Raw genomic sequence first — 24,485 nt, forward strand, 5'->3', positions numbered from 1 at the left:
TAAGTTTTTTTTACCCTGACCTGTCCAGCATCCTAACATACAGAACGGTGGTCTTTGTGCCATATTTTGCTTGAGATATTTGCTCTACCAAGGCAGACATATTATATACATGGCTGCCCTTTATATTTTTATTGTAATCTTATTTTCTTTAGTATTGATAATTCAGTGCGAAATCTGAAGGGAAATAGAGGAAGAGTGAAAAAAAAGGGAGGACAGGATTAAATGTGGAAATAACAGTTGTCTAGACTGCCTAGATCACATCAGTATTCACAAAAACAATATAAACTACCACAGTACTACATGATACATAAAGAAAAATAGGATAATAATGATATGAAAAAGTACAACAGTCATCAAACGTACCTGCAGAGAAACGTACCAACACACAAACACCAGGCGCCGCGGTGCGGGCCGCACGGAGGGCAGGTCCCCCCACAGGTCCAAGGGCTGCCCATTCCCCCCAACAGAGCCCCATCCAGGAACTCGCCCCAGGCAAAACCACCGCTGGCCACGCCAACCCAGCAACAAGAACATGTCCCCCCCCCCCAATATCCCCTTTACTCTCCCAAGAAAACCCTCTTTACCCCAACCCTTACCCATTTCCCACCCCCTCAGGGCTCCCTCAGTGTGTTTGAATGTGTGTGTGTTGTGTGTGTAGTGCAGTACTGTTAAATATGGTAGTGTCTAACGTGTAAAAAAAAAAAAATGTGGGGGAGAATATCACAAAGGGAGGGGATGGAGGGAGGGCCACCTCGGTGGCTCCTGTCCACCCATCCACAGCCCATGTGCCCATCCCCCTGAGGCCCTAAATGTATATTGGTGTCTAGGTTGTGATTATAATCTAGTGGGGCAGGCAGTCGCAGGGGTCCACTGGGGGATCCCGCAATGAGGACCCCCCCAGCCAAACCCACCACCTCCACCAGCCCCACAGAGCCCTATGTGTGGTGTGTTATGATGTGGGGTCGCGGGGGTGGAGGGGCACAACCAGGATAGAGATCTCCTTGGTAGCCAACTCTTCAGCTGGCTGCTGTAGGTACTCCTGCCTCCCCAGGACCAGCCGCGGGCAGAAGGGCAAAGACCCGGCCCAGCCCAGACCCCAACGCATCAGCACTCAGGATGCCCACCCATCCCCGGCAGCTCACGCCACCACACCAGGGGACCAGAGAGCCCCAGATTGCACACACATATCCTGGTCGGGCCCAAGGCACAGCGCCCCCACCCATCCACCCTGAAGGAGCCCTCGGCGGGAGGGGAGAGAGCGAGAAGGAGAGCAGACTCCACCCCCCATGAGCCCTAATACCCCCACTGCCCACCAGGACCCCCGCTGCCCCCCTACCCCTCCCTTCGTCCCTACGGACACGTCGTAATCCCAAGGGTACCTGCCTGGCCCCCATGGCATGTTGATAAATCCTCACAAACCTTATTCCAGAACTTCTGGACAGGTGCACAAAGCCATAAAGCGTGTAAGTAATCATCTGCTGTGTAACCTGTGCACTGTGTGCAGATATCTGAGTGATTAAGACCCATCTTGAACATCCTTTGTCCTGTATAATGCGTTCTGTGGAGGACTTTGTATTGTATGAGTTGTAAATTTGGGCTGTCTGTCATATTAAAGGCATTAAGACATATTTGTAGCCAAAATGGTTGACTAGCATTGATGGATGAATCTATCTCCCATTTTGAAGTAGGTAGGGAATTTGAGTCATCTATTTTTAACATTAATCTGTATATTTTTGAAAGTTATTTTGGGGTACAGAGGTCCATAAAATCTGTTACCAATGGAGGAAGTTCCAGATCTGTTCGGTGAAGGGGGAATTTTGTGTGTATTACGGTTTTGAGCTGTTGATATTCTAAGAATCTTTTGCTGTTAATCCCATATTGTGATGAGAGTGTATTAAAAGATAAAATGTTTCTGTTATGGATAATATGTTGAAAGTATTTAATTCCTTTGTTAATCCATTCGTAAAATTTAGCATATTTTTGTTTAGTAGAATATCAGGATTGTTCCAGATGGGTGTGAGTTTACATGGTATTACTGAGGAGTTGGTTTTTTTGAGAAATTCCCACCAGGCTGTCAGAGAAGTGCTGATGTTGACACTTTTGAAGCACTTTAGCTTTTTTATACTTAAGCTTTTAAAAAAGATTAGAAATTTCCAAATTGTCACAAAATGTTTGTTCTATGTCTATCCACAGGTCATCTAGTGGACTAGGTTTGAGCCATTTTAGGACATATTGCAATCTATTAGCTAGGAAGTAATGTTGAAAGTTAGGCAAGTCTAATCCTCCCCTATCTTTCGGCTTCTGTAAAGTTTTTAAACTGATCCGGGGTGGTTTATTTTTCCAGAGAGATCAGGAGATGTGTGATTCTAGCGATTTAAACCAGGTAGAGGGGGGTTTCATAGGAATCATAGAAAATAAATAGTTGATTTTGGGTAGAACCATCATTTTTATGGTGGCGACTCTCCCCATGAGTGAAATGGGTAGAGATTTCCAGCGAGCAAGATCATCTTCTATAGTCTTAAGAAGGTGAATGTGATTAAGTTTTGTTAGTTCTGAGAGCCTGGAGGGAATATTTACACCCAGGTATCTAATGTTACCTGATTTTAAGGTGATGCTGGGTAGATTTTGAAAGCTACAGTTGATGGGTAGAACTGTACTCTTAGACAGTCCGACAGTGATGAGAATTTATTAATTAGTGAGATTGTTTCAGATAGAGAGGTTTGTGAGTTCTGGAGGAATAGTAAAACGTCGTCAGCATAAAGATTTATTTTGTGAATTACATTTTTGGACTGAATGCTTTAATAGCTTTATTTGTCTAATTGCAGCAGCTAGCTGTTCAATAAATATAGCAAAAAGTGAGGGAGATAGTGGACAACCTTGTCTGGTACCCCTTTGTAGATTAAAACTTGGAGAGGTCTGGTCATTTGTTCTAACACTCGCATTAGGAGAACTGTATAAGATTTTAATCTAGTTAATGAAAGATGGTCCAAAGCCGAATCTGTTTAGAGTAGCTAGTAAATATTTCCAGTTAACACGATCAAAAGCTTTCTCTGCATCTAAAGAAACTATTATTGTTTCCAGGTTATTGATGGTAGAATAATCTATTATATTAATTAGTCTCCGCATGTTAACAGAGGAATATCTGCCCTTTATAAAGCCTGTTTGATCAGGGTGTATAATGAGAGGAGTTACTTCTCTAACCTTCCAGCTAATGCTTTGCTGATTATTTTAAGGTCCGCATTTATCAGTGATATGGGTCTGTAGCTAGATGGTATTGTGGGGTCTTTACCTGGTTTTAATAGTACAGTAATGGTGGCAGAGTTTATGTTTGGGGGTAAGTAACCATTTTCCTTTATTTGTGTCACCATTTTGAAAAATGTTGGGGCCAGTATTGACCAGAATTCTTTATAGAACTCTGCTGGGAAGCCATCCGGACCTGGAGCTTTTTTACAGGGCATATGTTTAAGGGCTTCATGTAGCTCCTCCACTGTGAGGGGGAATCTAAGGCCGTGACTTGTTCCTGCTGTAAACCTGGAAGATCTATGTTGTTAAGAAAATGATGGATATCATTGTCTGATGGATCTAAGTGTGATGTATACAGAGTTTTATAGAAATCTCTAAAGATGTTGTTTATTGCATCTGGCTCATGCGTAATATTACCTACTGAATCTTTAACAGCCGATATGGTAGATTTTTCCTTATTTATTTTTAACTGATTAGCTAAAATCTTCCGGATTTATTACTGTGTTCAAATGTCTCCAAGCGTAATCTTTGCACCAGAAATTCTGTTCTCTTGTTAATTATTTAATTTAATTCCAGTCTAGCCTTCCTTATTTGGTTCATCGTTGGTTCATCTGGTGAAGCACTGTAGGCGTCTTCTAATGATTTAATTCTTATTTCTAATTCTAATATTTTTGAGTTTTCGTTCTTTTTTTTATGTGATGTAAAAGAGATGATTTTGCCTCACATTACTGCTTTCCCTGCTTCCCACAGAACACATGCTGGGACTCCTGGTTTGTCATTGTTTTCTAAGTATATAGCCCATTCTTTTGTGAAGTAGCTGATAAAGTCGGGATCTTTAAGCAACGCTGTATTAAATCTCCAGCTTTTAGTCGGTGGTGTGATTCTCGTGTTCCTCAAAGTAAAGGAAACTGGTGCATGGTCGCTGATAGTGATGGGGTGAATCTGGGTCTCTGAAATCTCACCAAAGAGCTGCTAACCAGAAAATAATCTAGCCTAGAGTATGAATGGTGAACTGAGGAAAAGAAGGTGTACTCTCTGATATTAGGGTGATAAGACCGCCATATATCGCAAAGTCCAAAATCTTCCATATATTGTTTATTATTGTTTATTAGATTTTTAGGCTCTTCTCTCTGGTCCCAGCTCCGTGCACATTCCATGTGATAAATCTAAGTCATACACACACACACAGTTAGGTCATGCTTGTGGTGAAAAAGTGAGTGTTGGATGCTTCTTGTTGATATAAATGTGTGTGTGTGTGTGTGTTTAAGTGTATGAACATGTATGCGTAATGTTGTGTGCCTGTGTTGAATGTTAAATGTACTTGAATTAATAAATGTGAGAAATAAATGTGATTCTTTGTAGGTTTTAACATCAACACGTTATCTGAGATCTGAACTTCAGGAATATTTAGAGCGAATTCACTGAATAAAACGCTTCATCAGGACATTTAAAAAGTTTCGCTTATTCTGTCCTGAGGATGTTTTTTTTTTTCTTTTCATCACAGCATTTCTGGCTCTGAATCTGGGGAAACGCTGGATTGTTATGGTACTTCAGAAATTAACGTAGATGTGTCAAATCAGATTATTACAGTAATCTGATTACTCTCAGATAACTGATTTTTATTGTCAGGTAAATGCACTCAGTGTTTTATTTAAAAAAAAGTTTTAATGAGAATGTTTTTAATATTCAAGAAAAATAGGTGGAGTTACATAATTAGCTGTAAATGAATCAATATCAAATCAAAGTAAATCAAATCGAAATAGGCTTCAGGAAATTGGTGACTATACCCAGCCCTAATTCTGAGTCTGTGTTGGTTTACCAGATTACAGGACGACTGAAGATTGGAACGTACACCGGGCCTCTCCAGCACGGTATTGTTTACTCAGGAGGTAAGTCAGAAACCTGCTCGTATTCATGCAACCATCTTGTTGCTGTGTGGGTTTGCTTGCTTTTCAGTTATCAGTGTAATGACTTTAGTGTAGAAACTGTTCATAAATCTTGTGTGAATTTTGTTGGATGGATCACTGATAGTCATGAGTGGGTAAAGACAAACTGTAGATTGGTGTTGTAGGTTTAACTTTTTCTACTGATCATCTGGGGAGATTTCTATTGATGTCATATTAGTAAAATGTTCCTGTTGTTTCTGCTAGAACTCATTCCTCTCTGAATCTGTCACTAAGTGTTTGGGCTGGTGGTAAAGCATAGTCTAAAAATAATAAATACTAACTCAGTCCGACAGGTGGGTTAAATTCCACACAGGGTTTTACAGCACTGACGTCTAACAGGAAAGACTCGATATGAATCAAAGTGTTGAAGTGGACATCTTGACAGTGGCGTTATGATTTTTCCAGGTTCTTCAGACATTGTCTGCGACTTGCTAGGTGCTAAAGGAAAGGACATCCTCTACATTGGAGACCACATCTTTGGTGACATTCTGAAGTCAAAGAAGCGCCAGGGCTGGAGGACATTCCTGGTCATCCCTGAGCTGGCTCAGGAGCTGCACGTGTGGACAGACAAGAACTGTAAGAAAAGACGCCTGTTGTTTGCACATACCTGTCCATGTAAAATGGACGGGTTGGCTGGTTCAGTACTGGCCCGCTTCATCGTTTCTTTGTTATTCAGCTGGTGCAAAGATTAAAGCCAGTTTCTGTTTTTCAGCCATTTTTGAGGAACTTCAGTCATTGGACTGCTTTCTGGCAGAGCTTTACAAGTAAGATCCCTTTTTTTAGTTCTGATCTGTATTTTACCTTTTCAGATGTTGGAACATTTTATTTATGTTCATTTGCCCAATTAAATTTGATCTCTTTACAGAGTCCTTCACATTCAGTAAACCATAGCTGCTTTCACCCTCAAACTGTATTTAAGCTTTTATTAATTAAATAACCAACATGTTTTGATAAGTGGGTAAAATAAAAATGATCACTGTTCAAATGTTTAGACAAGCCCTGGCGAAATTGATGGAATCATCAGTCTTGGAGGATGTTCATTCAGTTGTGTAATTTTGAAGTAAAAAAGCAGGTTGCAGACATATAAACCCAAAGTCCTTAAAATGGCAACAGTCTGGCTTTAAGAAAAACTAAAAGAAATTAAAGCTGCAAGCAGCGATGAAGGCCCTCGCACCTCTGGCGCCGCTCCGGCCTATTGCACCGCCCCACCAGCCGGCAACCTCCCTCCCCAAGCAAACTCGCTCTTGCTGGCGGCCGTACGCTCACTCGTCCCCTTGCTTTCTGCCTTGGGTGGTCATTGTATCCCTCTGAGGATCACCTGATACATCTCTGGGCCCAAAAATGCATCAGAAGTGTTCTTGACCATATTCTGACCAATTGTGTGACATAAATACAAACAACAGCATGGTTTTAATATCCGCAGATATCAACATGGCCAGTAGGTGGCGCTATAGTGTTTGATCATGTACTAACATGTTGAGGTTGGGACTTTAATGACAACTGCCAAATATCACATCCTTTGGTCAACAGAGTCCAGAGTTATAGGCACTTCCTGTTTGATGGCGAGGGACAGAATCCTCCCTGGCAGCCATTTTAATCATGATGGTGTAAGTAGATTGTGATATTTTTAATGATGAGGTCTCCAAGAACGATATTGATGAGTTTGATGATGTTTGTTAGGTTTTCAATGGTAAAACATGGGCTACTTCCTGTTTCCAGGGGGCGGGGCTATGGCGTTGACAACATCTGGACCTGTAGATGTGGAAAGCATGGAAATGACATCGTACGTGGCCATTTTGGTTAAGATAGGTTGTTTTATATGTAAGTTATATCAGTTTCGTCTCTCATGGCGAGATATCAAAGTTTGAGGCCACGCCCCCGCCATGCCCTTTCTCCTTTGAGAAAGTTTTGGATAACTTTTGATCACACATGCCTCTGGAAGCTTCAGAGTGATTTTGAGGTAAATACGATAAAATCTGTAGGAGGAGTTCGTTCAAATGCAATGGCAAGAAACAGGCCAAAATGACCCTGAAAATGACACGTTTTCCAAAATGGCCGACTTCCTGTTGAAATTAGCCTATAGGTCTAATGGACAGTTTTGTGCATCCTGACATAGAAAATCAATGTGGTTAATTTCATGCATGTCGGTCCACGTAGGGGGCGGGGCTGGTTCATCAAAATATTGTAGGGGGCGCTATAGAGCCACTATGTCACTATTCCAGCATATGTCAATTTGGCTCAGTTCCACGTCTGAATACAATGGTTCCTGCCGAGTTTGGTGGAGATCGATGGTACACCGGGTGAGTTACAAGTACTTCCTGTTTGGTGGCGTTGGACCAATATTCGCCATGGTTACGTTTGGCGAAGGAAATTGAGATTTTTGTTGTAGTATCATGAAAGGGTTTGACCTGTTGTGAAGCACTTTCAAGTGTCTGGGGTTCATGCCTGAGGAGAAGGACCACGACAACTGCAAAAGAGCACTTCCTGTTGAAAGTGGGCGGGGCTTAGGGCTAGACCGGAAGTGGTCATATGGGTGTGTTCGGGACCGGACCATGACTAAGCCCTGTGAGTTTGATGGTGATTGGGTGAAAATTGAGGGACTTATACTGATTTATGATGTCATGGCGTCTTATCGAAGTTCGCCATGGCGCCACGGTCTTGCTTTACAGCGTAGAGCAACAGTCTTCACCGGATATCCTCCCCAACTTGTTTTCAGGTGTCTGATGCAGTTTGACCCCGGTTGTGTTCAAAACGTCAGAGAAGTGGGTCTTCAAGTAAAAAACATGACTTCCTGTCGCCAGGGGGCGTGGCCTATTGATCAACCAATAATGACCATGTAGATGTCTTGAGGATGGGACTAGTGTCATTCGTGGCCATTTTGGTTCAGAAATATTGTTTTACGTGGGAGTTATTTCAATTTCGTGTTTCATGGCGAGACATCAAACTTTGAGGCCACGCCCCCGCTACGCCGTTACTCCTTTGAGAAAGTTTTCGATAACTTTTGATCACACATGCTTTCTGAACATCCTGAGCCATTTTGGTGTCAATACGATAATATCTCTAGGAGGAGTTCGTTCAAATGCGAGGTCAATAAATCGCCAAAATGGCGACTTTGACCCAAAATGGCCGACTTCCTGTTTTATTTAGGACAGTGTTTCAAGAGGATTTTTTGTTCGCCCGACCATTTTGAACAAGTGTAGCAAATTTCATAAAGATTGATGACATGCAGTGGCGGGGCACCATAAATAGGTGGCGCTCTGGTGCAATTTTGCCCGAAAAGTCCCGAGCACCCTACCATATGTAAATTTACGCATTCCTTTGGGGGGGTAGGCATAATTTGGTGAGTTTTGGGGTATGTTGAGACCCCCGAAAATGGCCTAGAGTTTTGAGAAGAAAAATAAGAATAAGAATAAACGCTTGCATTACAATAGGCCTTCGCACCGCCTTCGGTGCTCGGGCCTAATTAAGAAAACATTTTGTGGTAGTTGATAACAATAGTGTTTTTGTTTTTTTTTATCAAGCAGAGGGGAAAAATGATAGAATAGCTTAGTTCTCAGGAAAAAAAGTGGAATATCCCCGTAAGTTTCCATTTCCAAAACAAACACCTGCATCAGAATGAATGTGCTCATTAGTCTGCAGTAAAAAGGAGGCTCGCAGCCTGGAGAGCTGCTGCACCGAGGATCGACAGGAATCAGGGCTCCAACACATGAGATGTCAGAAGAAACAAAGGAGAGGGTTGTAAAACATCTTAGAGAAGGTAAATCATCACAGAATGTTGCAGAAGATGCTGGTTGGTCACAGTCAGCTGTGTCTGGAGTCTGGAGCCGGTACAAGCAGCATGGGACGGTTGTAGAAGGCGAGCAGACTGAGGAACACATCAAAGCCTCAAGTAGGGCTGGGCGATATGAACCAAACCTTATATTTCGATATTTTTTACCTGAATCACAATATACGATATATAACTCTATATATTTTTCTTTGTCAAGTAACCAAAGAGACATTTCTAATTTACAGCCTTCAGTGCTAAATACACTTTTATTAAGGATTGGCAGCACACGTGCATTAAAACAGCTGACTGAAATTAAAGTTGCTTTACATTAAATTAAATGCTCCTAAAACAAAATGAATGAAAATACTTTTCAGTGACCATGAAAAAAATACAGCTGTGCAAAATGCAAAAGAAGTTTCTAATTCAAAACAAGCTATCTCGATATAAACGATATTCACTTCTTCTGTATTGTGTCTGATTAAGTCTCGATATATTTGAAAATCTCGATATATTGCCCAGCCCTAGCCTCAAGACAGAAAACCTAAGGCAATACGTTTTGAAAACAGCAGAGCAAAACAAACGACGAACAAATGGGTGTAAACTGGAGAGGTGATGATGCTGGGACTTTTGTTTGGTGCCATTCTGATGAGAAGACGACTCCCTGAAGAAAACGTGCTAATTTCCAGTCATTGATGATATAAATGGACTTGTGGCACTTTTCCAGTCAGTTTGACCACTCAAAGCGCTTTACACTACTTATCACATTCACCCATTCACACACACATTCACACCCCGATAGGCACATCGGGAAGTGTATTGCCCAAGGACACTTCGGCATGTAGTCAGTGGAAGCCTGGAATCGATCCGCCTTCCTTCCGGTGGAAAGACGACTGCTCTTCCTCCTGAGAATGGAGATGGGGAGATGGCTGTCGTTACACCTGCAACATGCACAAGTTCACGTTGAAATTTTGGACACTTTTCTTATTCCATCAATTGAAAGATGTTTGGGGAGGATCATATCATTTTTCAAGATGATCATGATGGCGCACGGTTGGTTGGGCTCCGTGCTCCTCATGCTTTTGCCTCTAACATCTGGCAATTTCATACACTCTGCAAGACTTTCTACTGACAACACTAAGAATAATAAACAGCAGATACAAAGATCTGTCATTAAACCAGAAGCCGCAACAAACAAGGAGAAACAAGTGAAATGCTGGTGTGGAACAAACAGCGTGAGCATTCAGACCTGCTACTCACCTGCTTGGTATGGCTTCTTCTGCTGCTAACATTTGGATCACTCCTCCTAAGGATTCCACAAAAAAGACTACAGATAGTCTTCTGTGCCATGCGCCATACCTGAACAACTTTGGATATGGTCGTTTTACCATCTACTATTCACTTCTGAAGTTTGGAAGTGCACGCGTAATAGGCTTATTACGCACAAGGTCAGAGTTGGATAGCAAGAAAAAAGACAGTGTCCGCGCTATAATATATCTTTCCTTCCTAGTCCTGTTAGCGGGAGACATCCAGCTTAACCCCGGCCCAGTCACCGGCTGTACGCCGCACATCCAAACTACCGGCATGGAGTCGGCGGCGGCGGTTGAATGAGAAACAGCGGGTCGAGTTTGCGATCTAGCAGGAACCTCCGTGACTGAGCTGGTACGTCATCTACAGCAGCAAGCGGACGAGAGACAGGTCGACGGAGTTGCATTGAGAGACATCGGTGAGCCGTGCCCCGAGTTGACGGGCAGCATTCGGACCCGGGCACTGGAGAACCCGGAGGGAGAAGCTCCATACGCCCACGTGAACCTGGCTGCAGTGGGGACTGGGCCCACAGATGGCCCGGCGGACTCCTGGAGCGACCTGACCCAAAACTGCAATCTTCCTATCGCAGATTCTACTATCAACGAAGCGAAGAACGACGAACTGGATTTAAAACTACTTAACGCACAGGGATCCAGAGACCACACTCTTTACAGTAAGACTGGCTCCACTAAAAACAAAGTCACTATAACGCATATAGCCAAGAATAAGCGAACAAACAGGGACATTACAGACAATAAAAAAGCTTTGCAGTCACAAGCAATATTAAAGCAGAGACAACATTTATTTTTCCAGACAGTAAATCACGTGAAAATTGTTTGGGACCCTACAGTAAAGCCTAAAGGTGTTTTTGGGTGGTCATCTAAATATTAGAAGCCTGGTTCCAAAATGTGATGAAATCAGAATTCTTTTACTTGGTTCCAATATTGATTTTGTGTGTATAAGTGAAACGCGGCTGCACAATAGAATTCCTACCTCACTGATAGATGTTCCTGGGTATAAGTGCTATAGAAAGGACAGGGTTACTGGAAGAGGAGGAGGGTTCTGTTTTATATCAAAGACTCTTTTAACACTAAGGAAGTCCAATTAGATGAAACTATCAACTGAAAGTGTATGTGTAAATGTTGCTTTATCCCCACTGATGATGTTTAACATCCTAGTAGTGTATAACCCACTATCTAGCTGCTTAAAAACATTTTATCAAAATTTTGGAAAAATACTCAAAAGTGCTTATTTATGGGGACTTAAATGTTAATTGGTTGGATAAATCTGGTAGGAAACAACTTAAAGGATTAACATCGAAATATGATTTTCATCAGTTTATAAATGGACCAACTCGCCTAACAAAAACATCACAGACCGCAATAGATTTAGTGTTCTCAAATAAACCTGAAAGAGTCTTAAAAACATACAATCTGGTGTGTGGTTTATCAGATCATAACATGATATTAATTTCCAGAAAACTCACAAAAAAGCATCTAACTGAATATAAAAATAATCAGAAGGTACTAAAGTTAATAATTCCACGCAAGGACACTACTAAATTGCAACAATAACAATTGGGATGAAGTTCTGAAACATAGTCAAGTGAATGACTGTTGTGATATATTTCCTCAACTATGAGTAATATTTTAGAGAAGTTCTTAAAACCATGTAAAAGGCCACAAAGAAAAGTACAGCTTCCATGGGTAAGTGATGCAGTGCAACAGCTAATTAAAAAACGAGACTTTGCTCTAAAAACCTATCCCAAGACCAGATATGACACAGATTTATTATTATTTAAAGGCTCACGAAATCAAGTAGTAAAAGAATTATGGAGTTCAAAAGCAAACTACTACATGAAAATTTTAACTGAAGCTAAGGGAAACTGTAGAGCAATATGGAAAGAAATTAACAGTCTGACTAAACCTAATACCAATAGAAACAATTCATATGAACTAAAATTAGAAGAAAAAAACATATCAGACCCGATCCAAGTTTCTAATGCATTTAATAAATTTTTCATTAAATCTGTACAGGATCTTGCTTCTAAATTTTCTGATGACAAACCCAATAGTGACAATTTAGGTATAATACCAGCAGTAGATGAGACGTATTTTAATATCAGAGAAGTGGATCAGTCAATGGTATTGAAAGCTATATCAGACCTGAATACCACTCTGTCTAAGGATATGTATAACATAGATGCAGTTTTTCTCAAAAAATATGCCCAAATTATTATCTTGCCTTTGACCCATATTATAAATGTTTGTATAAAAACTGGGAAATTTTCAGATACTTGGAAAAAATCACTAGTTAAACCCATCTTCAAGTAGTAACTATCGACCAATAAGTCTAGTTCCAGTGATGTCAAAAATATTGGAAAAAATAGTTTCAGAACAGCTAACTCAATACTTAGAAATACATCGCTATGTACACCCACAACAGTATGGTTTTAGACAGAATCATTCGACTGAATCAGCTGTTTGCACGTTACTAGAAAATATTGTGCAGCCACTTGATAAAGGAAACATGGTGGGTGCAGTTTTCCTGGACTTGAAGAGGGCATTCGATACCGTAAACCACAGACGTCTTATCTCAAAACTGTCATCCTTCAATATGTCACACAGGCACTCTCATGGTTCGAATCATATTTACATAGTCGAGAACAATGTGTAGTCATTGATTATGTAAAATCTGCCCCATGTAAAATTAATACAGGAATCCCTCAGGGAACCATACTGGGGCCTATTCTTTTCAGCCTGTATGTGAACGAACTGCCAGATGTGCCTGAAGTTGGCCTCCAAATGTACGCCGATGACACTGGTTTATGTGTCTGGAAAAACTGCTGCTATCGGCAGTACATTGACTAAAAGTCTTGAGAAAGAGTCAACATGGCTAAACAACTCATATTTAACATTACATATAAAGAAAACTAAATCTATTTGTTTTTCCATAAAAAGAATTCGAACATCAAATAACCTAAATATCAAAGTTTAGTAGAGCAAGAGTAGATTCTCAGCTAAACTTTAAATATCACATCAAAAGCATCTGAAATAAAATGAAGGCCAGTATAAACTGTTTCTGAATGATTAGGAGCTGTCTGACATTTGAATGTGCTCATGTCTTTCTGAACACAATGATCCTGTCTCATCTGTCGTACTGCACCACTGTTTGGTCTCAGACCCGTCAAACCGCCTTAAAGCCTATTGAGAGGCTTTATAATAGGGCCTTAAAAATTTTAGTTAAAAAGTCCATTCAGTTCCATCACAGCAATATTTAAAAAAGTAAACACAAAATCTTAAACTTTATTGATTTTGTTTATTTTAGCCATTTAAAGTTGTTCTTTAAATGTTTGACTGGACTTGCACCTCAGCCACTTTGTAAATTTGTGAACAGACTGGAAACCTCCAGAGCAACAAGAGCAGCTACATGTGGAGATGATAAAGTTCCATTTTGTAAAAGATCTTTTGCCCAGAATGTTTTTCTGTGAAAGGAGCCGATCTGTGGAAGTCTCTCTCTGCTAATATAAAGACAATAACTAAACTGTCCACCTTCAAAAAACTAACAAAAAAATCCTGGCTTATGGAGCAACAGCAGTGTAACCATGTCATTTGAAGTGTGTATGTGTGTGTAAGTGAGGTGTACATATGTGTGAGCTTGAGTATGTGTGTATGTATATACCTCATGGACTTTTACTAGTGCTAACTGGTCTCAGGACATTTTATTGTATTTACTGTTAATTTCCACTGTTCATTTAATCTCACTGTTAAAAGCCCTTCTAGGGACAGGTGTTGCGAATTAGCCATGGCTATAAACACTGTGATACATGCATCAGATTATTTTAAAACAATAATCTATGTTTATTGTATCTGTCCCTATTAAATATATTAAATAAAAAAAAATGCATCTTACCTAAGAGCAAAAACTGTAAAAACTTTCCTTGAACAAAGACACATAAGGTCAGTGGCATGACCTGTAATTAGTCCAGATCTCAATCCAATTTGAAAATCTCAGCTGGAATTGGAAGAAATGACTCCGACCTGCAAAGCTGATCTGGTAACAGCAGTCGGAGAAAGCTGGAGTCGGACTGATGAGTTCTGTTTGTCGTCCATGCCTCGGACTGCCAGCTGTCATGAAGCCACATGTTGTGCAACACAGTGCCTCTGCTATGTTCTTGTCTTTTGTTGTTGTTGTTTTTGTTTCAGACTGTTTTCCTTATGATTATAATATAATATATATATATCCTGATTATTTTTTTCCTTCTGCTTGATCTAAAAAAACTATTTTTACTGACTACCAAAAAATATATTTTTAAATTGTTTCAGAAAGTTGCCGTTTTAAATGACAGAGGTCCCTCGCCATATCGCAGTTCATCTTCTGCAGTCTCGCTGTTTGGTGGATTTTTTTGTATGCAGCACTGCATATTTAAGTTCATGTAAATCCCATTTCAACCATTTTATGTCCAAATTTTGCTGCAGGAATCAGCCCACTGTGCTTTGTTTCTTGATTGGCCAAAGGACTCTGTCCAGAGTCAGTTTACTTCGTGTCCCGGGCCTTGTGTGAAAAATGACGTTACAGGCGAGGGTGGGGACGCAGCGCCAGCAGGAAAGCTGTAATATATTTTACGGGGTGAATAATTATTAAGAAATTCACGTTGTTAATTAGGTAGTGTAGGTTTTTGAGAGTGTATAAAGTGTGAGAATGTTGAAAATGTTTGGGAAAGGTCTATAAACACTCCAAGGAAGGATAATTCGGCCTTAACGTGGACTTAAATTGTAAAAAATTAAAAAGGTCGTCATTTCGCGGATTTCATTTATCGTGGGCTGTTTTCAGAACGTAACCTTCGCAATAAACAAGGGACCACTGTACTTCAGTTTTGCAGCATGTCAATAATCTGCTTTTTTTCTACAAAATAAACAGCTGAATGAACATTCTCCAAGACTGGTGACTCCATTTTTTCTTCACCAGGGGTCATAGAACGAAGTTCAACGTATAAAAGTGAGCTGGGCTGTGTGAAAAATTAGCAACATGCTGAAACTGAGCAGCTGATATAGAAACTGCATGTTTGGTAGCTGAGCTCACGGTTGATGGTTTGTTTGATCTTCAGGCATCTGGACAGCAGCAGCAACGAGAGACCTGACATCAGCTCACTGCAGAGACGCATTAAGGTTCCTGTCTTCCTTTTCCACTTACACAGCTGTTAGTGTTGAATCGTCCATTCCTTAAACTTAATTTCTAAAGTACTTTAAAAACAGCAACATGAGATACATGAGGAAAGAAACAAAATAAAACGTTATGACAATAAAAACATCATTTGAGGTCAAAATAATAAACATCTTGTTTCCAACAACTTGTTCTGCACAAAGTGCTTTACAAACTAAAATAAATAAAATACACAACATTGTAAAAAAAAAAAAAAACTAATTATAATAAACTCATGCTAAAAGCCAGTCAATAAGTGTGACTTCAGATCAGATTTAAAATGATCCAGTGTTTGACCCAAGCTGATATTTAGGGCAGGCTGGACAGAGTCTGGGACCTGCTACAGAAAAGATTCTGTCATCTCCAGATTTTAGCTTTGTCCTTGACATGGATCAAATCAGCTGAGAACTGGACCTCAAGCAATTTCCTCATTACAAATCACACACTACTTGAAAATGTGCGCACCTCATCCATCCATCATCCATCCATCCATTTTCTGCCGCTTATCCGGAGTCGGGTTGCGGGGGCAGCTGCCTAAGCAGGGAAACCCAGACATCCCTCTCCCCGGCCACATTCACCAGCTCATCCGGAGGGATGCCAAGGCGTTCCCAGGCCAGCCGAGAGATGTAGTCCGTCCAGCGTGTCCTGGGTCTTCCCCTGGGCCTCTTTCCAGGGAGGCGTCCAGGAGGCATCCTGACCAGATGCCTGAGCCACCTCATCTGGCTCCTCTCGATGTGGAGGAGCAGCGACTCTACTCTGAGCCCCTCCCGGATCACCGAGCTTCTCACCCTATCTCTAAGGGAGAGCCCGGCCACCCTGCGGAGGAAACTCATTTCGGCCGCTTGTATTCGCGATCTTGTTCTTTTGATCACTACCCACATCTCGTGACCATAGGTGAGGGTAGGAACATAGATCGACCGGTAAATCAAGAGCTTTGCCTTTTGGCCACAGCAGTGGAGACAGAAATAAACTCAGAGACATTGTCTTTCCTTCCTTTGATTGATGGTTTTTCAGTTAGCTGTAAAGGCAAAAGGATCCCTGTCTCCCCGTAGTAAAGAATCCTTTAAAACATTCCTGGATCCAGACGGTGATCCGAATCTCCCCCAAAATATAATCACTTGTCCCGTTTTCCATTTCGGACAGTTTCTGAAAATTGAAGTAAAATGAGTTATGTTGCTGAGAGACGGACAGACTGAACACCTACATGACCTCTGCGTGGGCAGAGCTAATAAAAAGGACGTGGTCAGACCTCAAGATGGAGGGAAAAAAGAGCATCCTCCCACCGTCTGAGTGTGTCTGCAACCAGAGGAGGAAGATCCAACCCGAGCTCACACACTGAACATGAAGGAGGGAGACCCTGACCTGGCAGAGACTACAGATCCACTAGTATCCAGGTTCTGATCGAAGCTTTACTCCAAACACAAAGAGACGTCATCAGTGCCATTAATGTCACAGCTGAAAGAAATCAGAGCTGTGATACAGTGTGTCATACATTAAAAGATCTTTAAAAATGAACCTTTGCATTGCTCTCATCTCAAACGCTGCATCTTCACAGATCCTCCTCCCGGGTAAAGCCTTCCTGTCGGGGAGGGTGCAGTAGGACGTGGTCCTCATGCTGGGCGGGGGGAGGCCAGGGACCTGACTTGTTTGTATATTTTCATATTGAAAGATGTTTCTGGAACGGTTGTGGCTCCCTACAAGCTGCAGTACAGATAACATGGCTGGTTGGAAATGATGACGTGGATCAGTGACTGATGTTTGGTGTGAAGTGAGGAGCAGGATGCAGTCTGGCTGGGGTTCACCGCCTGCATCGTCTCCAGAAAGTCCGAACGCACGGGTCAGAGTTTACCTACAGGTGCGCACATTTTCCTGTCACGTTGGTTTTTAAAGATCACAACTATTATGGGGACTGGCGTTCATCACCTTCAGGCCCGTTTCGTGCTGGGCTACGGTGGTAAATAAGACCTGTTTTATGTCCATGTCCATAGTTCTGGTGGGGGGGAGAAAAGTCCAGATACAGGACGATCACCATCTGATTAATGTATTACGGCTTAATGTATTAACACATTTAATCATATTCATGTTTGTATTTTTTGTGTCCTCTCCAGAAAGTAACTCATGACATGGACATGTGTTACGGGATGATGGGAAGTCTGTTTCGGAGTGGATCCCGACAGACTCTGTTTGCCTCGCAGGTGATGCGCTATGCTGACCTGTATGCTGCCTCTTTCATCAACCTTCTCTACTACCCCTTCAGCTACCTGTTCAGAGCTGCTCATGTACTGGTGAGATACCATCATTTTCTTTCTGTTAGCAAACACAGACAAACTGACACAATCCTTCATTATTAATCGTTAAATCAGATGTCTGATGAGGCTTTTAAATGTGCTTGTTACTTTTAGTTCTTTGCCAAACGTTTGAACCAATAAATATATTTTTACCAATTTGATTGATATTTTTCTGTCATCATAAATCCATTTAGGTACCTTCCATCTTCCAAAGAAAAAAAAGAACAATTCAGGGCAAGTAGGGAGGTTTAAAAACAAGCAGATGTTCTGTCCAACAGCTTCGGTGGTCTGAGGACCTCCAGGCAGGTTGTCCAGGGAGGATTTTAACCCTTGATGATTGAAAGACATGATGAATCTTCTGAAACTGCTTCCTCTAGATGCCTCATGAGTCAACGGTGGAACATTCGCACATCAACATCATCGACACGGAGTCGCCGCTCGCCACACGGAACCGCCATGATGTCGACTTCAAAGAGAATGAGTGCAAACGGCACCAGTTGACCCGGTCCATCAGTGAGATCCAGCCGCCACACCTCTTCCCTCAGGTTCCTCAGGAGATCACCCACTGCCACGATGAAGATGATGATGAAGAGGAGGAATAGTGGCATAAAGGAGGAGCCTTCATCACATCCAAATGTTTAATCTTTTCTTTGAATTTTAGACACCAGAGCTGATTATCAGAAACCAGGTCTCACCTGCTCTCCCTCGGTTTTATATGTTCATGGTTGAGTTTAGGAAGGAGAAGAGAAAATGGAGGAAATGCATTCATGTCCTGATTCTTTTAACGGTTAATGATGTGTTTTTAAGCTGATTATGCATCCGTTCATTACTATTTTCTGTTTCATCTTTTGTTTTATTTGTCAGAAAGATAAAAGAAAAGTACTGAGTTGAGTTTTGAAAGTTCTTGCAGAGTTACAGAATCTCTTTAAATCAGAAAGAGGAGGTCTGGTGATTATGGAGGACCATAGTAATACAGCATTTTGATCAAAAGTAATTAAATGTGAAATAACAATATAGATTACTAAATATAATTTCCAATTCAACAATTAATTCATTGAAAATTAAATCAAATTTATTTTCAAATACTCCTTTTAAAAGGGGAAATAACACAATATTATAAATTTGGTTAGAAATACTTTGATCCATTTGATTCCATTTTCTTTTTCCCTGCATTTTTAAACCCTTTTTCCATTGGATTTCCTTAATGGTTTACCTTCTCCATTTAGCTTTGGCATGACACTGCAGCAGTGAAAACCAAGTTAAACCAATCACAGCTGAACCTCCACTAACCAGCTCTCTCATTGGTTAAACAGCCGCTCTGGCTTGAATATCCAGTTCAGTGAAGTAACACCACAACTTCACTTTGAGAGAAACTCATAATCACAATGCTTCAGTGTCACCTTATCTGCAGCGGTTACGTGTTTGCACGGTCGGTGTCTGATGACGTCACCGATGTTAAACTCGAGCATGTGACACGGACACCACCACCCCAAATTTCCCTGAGGGCTCTCTGAAGGGATTAATAAAGTATTTCTATCTATCACCTGTACTGGAGAAATTACAACTTAGGAACCTTCAATTTAAACTTGATGAATTATACCATCAAAAAGTTGGATGAGCTTTTGTTACGTAAAGGAAAAGATGGCTAGAGGAGGGACAACAGTTAGAAAAGCATAGATCTAAAACAAACATTCATCAGCTGAACATTAATGACGAGGCCAAGACCATCTCTCACTTTACACAAAACTATATCGTTAAATTACGCTGCAGATACTGAACTCTGTCAACAAAAACAATCAAACATTATGATAAACATTATTGTGACAGCCCACTTACTGAAGAGGTTATTAAATCCATCGCTCCTCTTAAAGACGGTAAATCTCCGGACTCTGATGGTTTGGTAACAGAATTCGATAAATCCCTTTCTTGTTACAGGTAAACACTGAAGGTATTGAAAGCGGTGTTCTGCCAGCGAGTCTCACACAAGGCCTTATTACTTTAATTCCACAACCTAATAAAGATGTACTTTTTGACAACTGGAAACCAACATGTCTGTTAAATAATTACTATAAAATTATGGCTTTGATGCTAGCCAGAAGAAGTAAAGATGTTTTAGATGTTATAGACGAGACTCCATCTGGCTTCATGATGAACACACAATCCTCCAATAATAACAGACTTGTTCTAGATATTTTGGATTTCTCATAATACTGGATGATTCTTTTATCCTTTTCCTAGACTTCTACAAAACCTTTGACTCAGCTGCGCATGAATTCATATTTCTCTCACTTAAAAAACTTGGCTTTGGTCATATATTCTGTCAAGGCCCTGAATTCAAACACCAATAGTTCTTTAAGAATGAAAACTGGCACAACATCCAGATTTAATCTTAAACTCGATATCCAGTAAGGATGCCCAATCAGCCCTTATCTGTTTTTACTCTGCACACAAATTCTAGCCTCTCATGTTTGTAATAGTGCCATGAAAGGTATAAACACAGGAAGAGACGACGTCATCGGGCTGATGCCAGTCAGGTGCCAACTGCCATACAGGTTCTAAAGCTTCTGACTTTACTCTCAATTTAAAGTAATGTCAGTTATTACCTACCTAAAAATTGTAATTATCAAAATATTTGTCATATTTCAGTCCAGAATGAAGCGATTAACTTTGGTGTAATCATTTGTAATTTTCTGCAGAAAAATCTCCTCATTTCACAAACAAGTTCCCTAATATAGAAGCATCATCTGTACTGTAAACGTGGCTGGATACCAGTTTGATTTCCACAGGGATGAACGTTAACACTTTCCAGGTGGGTCCTTAGGCAAGACCCTCAAAGGGGTAGTCCACCCAAATATGTTTTTTGTTTGAGCGGTAACGTATTACTTAACTGGGATTAAAAATTACATACTGTTGATAAAATTAGTATTTTTTTAATTTATTTTAAAACCAGGATTTTGTGGGTAAAAATGGCTCAGAGCGCCTCCTACAGGGTAAAACCAGGTTATGTTTGTCGTGACATAGAGAGGTTATCAGTCTGTTTGTGTGATGGAGCAGAAACAATCACATCATCTTGAACACAAACAAAGAGATGATTGTTGACTTCAGGAGGAACAAAAGTAAGAAAACACTGTTTACATGCTGGGAGAAGAGGTGGAGGTGGTGGAGGAATACAAGTACCTCAGAGTTCAGCTGGACAGATTAGAGTGGAAATGCAACACAGAGGCATCTAGAAGAAAAGACAGAGCAGACTACTACTGGAGGAAGCTGAGATCCTTCAATGTCTGACCAAGATGTTTCTTATCTTCTATGAGTCTGTGGTGGAAAGTTCAGTTTGCTTTGCAGCATCTGCTGAGACAGAAGAACCAGAACCAGAGACTTCATGCAACTTAAACTGATCAAGAACGGATTGTCCAGAAAAGAATGCTGCACAAGCTGCTGAACATGGACAATTCTTCACATCCTCCCCACCAGATATCCCCAACTCTGGTCCTCTGTCCAGCAGACTCTCAATGCTTCCCTGCTTCCACACACCTGACTCACATAGCAGAATTGTGCAGAGCTTGTTAGCGGTCCATTTAATATGAATCAGGTGGTTCAGCAGGGAAACATATAATACCTGCAGGATAGTGAGCCTTGAGGATCAGGGTTGGAATCACTGCTCTACACAACACAGAAAGGAAACAATACAGTGTGTTCAGGCTTCTTCAGGCCCAACCTGCCAGCAGCCATCATCCTTCGGAACAAGTCACTATCCTGTAAATTGATACTGTTTTGTTTAAAAATAATTTTTAAAAAAACTACTACAAGCTTGCATTTTCCCTCTGGGATTAAAGTTTGATTTCATTTCATTCATCATGTTATCCTCACTAAGCAGCAAAAAGAAATTTAAAAATAAAACATCACCAAACATCAGTATGTTGGAAAAATGTTTCCTTCAGCAGTTCACAGAATCCAAGTACTGGAGTTGTAGTAGAGATGTACAGTAGTACCTAAATAACAGGCTTCACTTCTCACCAGCAATAAAAAACTATTTTCACTATTTAAATCTAAATGAAAGGATGTTAACCCTCTGATGTGTGAATTATGAAAGCCTTGGTCAAGATTTTTCTTTTTTTTTTCTAAAGTTCCAGACATGTCCAGCAGGTTCCATGCGCTGGAGCACTCAACTTCAAACACTGTAAACTCGCTGGAAACTTGTGTTTTATTGTAAATATACAGTTTTTCTTTCACTGTACAGACGTGATGTTTGAGCCTGAATAAGAACCAATGACACTCATCTCCAACAGGAGAAACATTGAGTCTCCACAGCTCTATAAGGATGCAGGACAGTATTACTAAGCCCTTATGTTGGAGATAAGTTGGAAGAATACACTAAGTGACTAACCTCCCTTCATATCCGAACACGTCTATGTTCATAACACCTAGGTTGAATGAAAGCTGGCAAAGCGTCCGGGCCCAGCAGCACAGCATGCAGATGTATTTGGTCTTCCATGTGCGTCATGGCATCTGTTTGCATTATTCACCTCAGTAAGTTGGGGCCAGTGATGTCTTGTACCAGACCTATTATTCTGTAGTCTGGACTATTCTGTAGTCTGGGTTATTCTGTAGTCTGGACTGTTCTGTAGTCTGGACTGTTCTGTAGTCTGGACTGTTCTGTAGTCTGGGTTATTCTGTAGTCTGGGTTATTCTGTAGTCTGGACTGTTCTGTAGTCTGGACTGTTCTGTAGTCTGGACTGTTCTGTAGTCTGGATTATTCTGTAGTCTGGACTGTTCTGTAGTCTGGGTTATTCTGTAGTTTGGACTGTTCTGTAGTCTGGACTGTTCTGTAGTCTGGGTTATTCTGTAGGCTGGACTGTTCTATAGTCTGGACTGTTCAGTAGTCTGGACTCTTCTGTAGTCTGGACTGTTTTGTAGTCTGGACTGTTCAGTAGTCTGGACTGTTCTGTAGTCTGGACTGTTTTGTAGTCTGGACTGTTTTGTAGTCTGGATTATTCTGTAGTCTGGACTGTTCTGTAGTCTGGGTTATTCTGTAGTCTGGACTGTTCTGTAGTCTGGACTGTTCAGTAGTCTGGACTGTTCTGTAGTCTGGACTGTTCAGTAGTCTGGACTGTTCGGAAGTCTGGACTGTTTTGTAGTCTGGACTGTTCTGTAGTCTGGATTGTTTTGTAGTCTGGACTGTTCTGTAGTCTGTGTTATTCTGTAGTCTGGACTGTTCTGTAGTCTGTGTTATTCTGTAGTCTGGACTGTTCTGTAGTCTGGATTATTCTGTAGTCTGGACTGTTCTGTAGTCTGTATTATTCTGTAGTCTGAACTGTCATGTAGTCTGGATTATTCTGTAGTCTGGATTATTCTGTAGTCTGGACTCTTCTGTAGTCTGGGTTATTCTGCAGTCTGGACTCTTCTGTAGTCTGGATTATTCTGTAGTCTGGACTCTTCTGTAGTCTGGAATATTCTGTAGTCTGGACTGTTCTGTAATCTGGATTATTCTGTAGTCTGGACTGTTCTGTAGTCTGGGTTATTCTGTAGTTTGGACTGTTCTGTAGTCTGGACTGTTCTGTAGTCTGGACTGTTTTGTAGTCTGGACTGTTCAGTAGTCTGGACTGTTCTGTAGTCTGGACTGTTCTGTAGTCTGGACTGTTCTGTAGTCTGGGTTATTCTGTAGTTTGGACTGTTCTGTAGTCTGGACTGTTCTGTAGTCTGGACTGTTTTGTAGTCTGGACTGTTCTGTAGTCTGGACTGTTTTGTAGTCTGGACTGTTTTGTAGTCTGGACTGTTTTGTAGTCTGGACTGTTTTGTAGTCTGGACTGTTCTGTAGTCTGGATTATTCTGTAGCCTGGACTGTTTTGTAGTCTGGACTGTTCTGTAGTCTGGGTTATTCTGTAGTCTGGACTGTTCAGTAGTCTGGACTGTTCTGTAGTCTGGACTGTTTTGTAGTCTGGACTGTTTTGTAGTCTGGATTATTCTGTAGTCTGGACTGTTCTGTAGTCTGGACTGTTCTGTAGTCTGGGTTATTCTGTAGTCTGGACTGTTCTGTAGTCTGGACTGTTCTGTAGTCTGGACTGTTCGGAAGTCTGGACTCTTTTGTAGTCTGGACTGTTCTGTAGTCTGGATTGTTTTGTAGTCTGGACTGTTCTGTAGTCTGTGTTATTCTGTAGTCTGGACTGTTCTGTAGTCTGTGTTATTCTGTAGTCTGGACTGTTCTGTAGTCTGGATTATTCTGTAGTCTGGACTGTTCTGTAGTCTGTATTATTCTGTAGTCTGGACTGTCATGTAGTCTGGATTATTCTGTAGTCTGGACTGTTCTGTAGTCTGTGTTATTCTGTAGTCTGGACTGTTCTGTAGTCTGGATTATTCTGTAGTCTGGACTGTTCTGTAGTCTGTATTATTCTATAGTCTGGACTGTCATGTAGTCTGGATTATTCTGTAGTCTGTATTATTCTGTAGTCTGGACTCGTCTGTAGTCTGGGTTATTCTGCAGTCTGGACTCTTCTGTAGTCTGGATTATTCTGTAGTCTGGACTCTTCTGTAGTCTGGAATATTCTGTAGTCTGGACTGTTCTGTAATCTGGATTATTCTGTAGTCTGGACTGTTCTGTAGTCTGGACTGTTCTGTAGTCTGGGTTGTTCTGTAGTTTGGACTGTTCTGTAGTCTGAACTGTTTTGTAGTCTGGACTGTTTTGTAGTCTGGACTGTTCTGTAGTCTGGACTGTTCTGTAGTCTGGACTGTTTTGTA

The 24,485-nt window shown here is 41.0% G+C and overlaps 1 protein-coding gene across 4 annotated transcripts in view; it reads left to right on the forward strand.

Moving 5' to 3' along the window:
• nt5c2a (5'-nucleotidase, cytosolic IIa) overlaps positions 1-18,639 on the forward strand; it is a 33,693-nt gene extending 15,054 nt beyond the window's left edge. For all 4 annotated transcript variants that reach the window (XM_042009665.1, XM_042009663.1, XM_042009662.1 and 1 more), the window contains 6 exons: positions 5,066-5,132; positions 5,595-5,765; positions 5,902-5,953; positions 15,371-15,431; positions 17,574-17,750; positions 18,131-18,639. In XM_042009665.1, the coding sequence (XP_041865599.1) occupies positions 5,066-5,132; positions 5,595-5,765; positions 5,902-5,953; positions 15,371-15,431; positions 17,574-17,750; positions 18,131-18,355 (753 nt within the window). In that variant the 3' untranslated portion in view covers positions 18,356-18,639. The remainder of the gene's footprint in view (positions 1-5,065; positions 5,133-5,594; positions 5,766-5,901; positions 5,954-15,370; positions 15,432-17,573; positions 17,751-18,130) is intronic.
• The last annotated feature ends 5,846 nt before the right edge of the window (positions 18,640-24,485 follow it).

Source organism: Melanotaenia boesemani, chromosome 16 (genome assembly GCF_017639745.1).
Source record: "Melanotaenia boesemani isolate fMelBoe1 chromosome 16, fMelBoe1.pri, whole genome shotgun sequence".
Classification (NCBI taxonomy): domain Eukaryota; kingdom Metazoa; phylum Chordata; class Actinopteri; order Atheriniformes; family Melanotaeniidae; genus Melanotaenia; species Melanotaenia boesemani.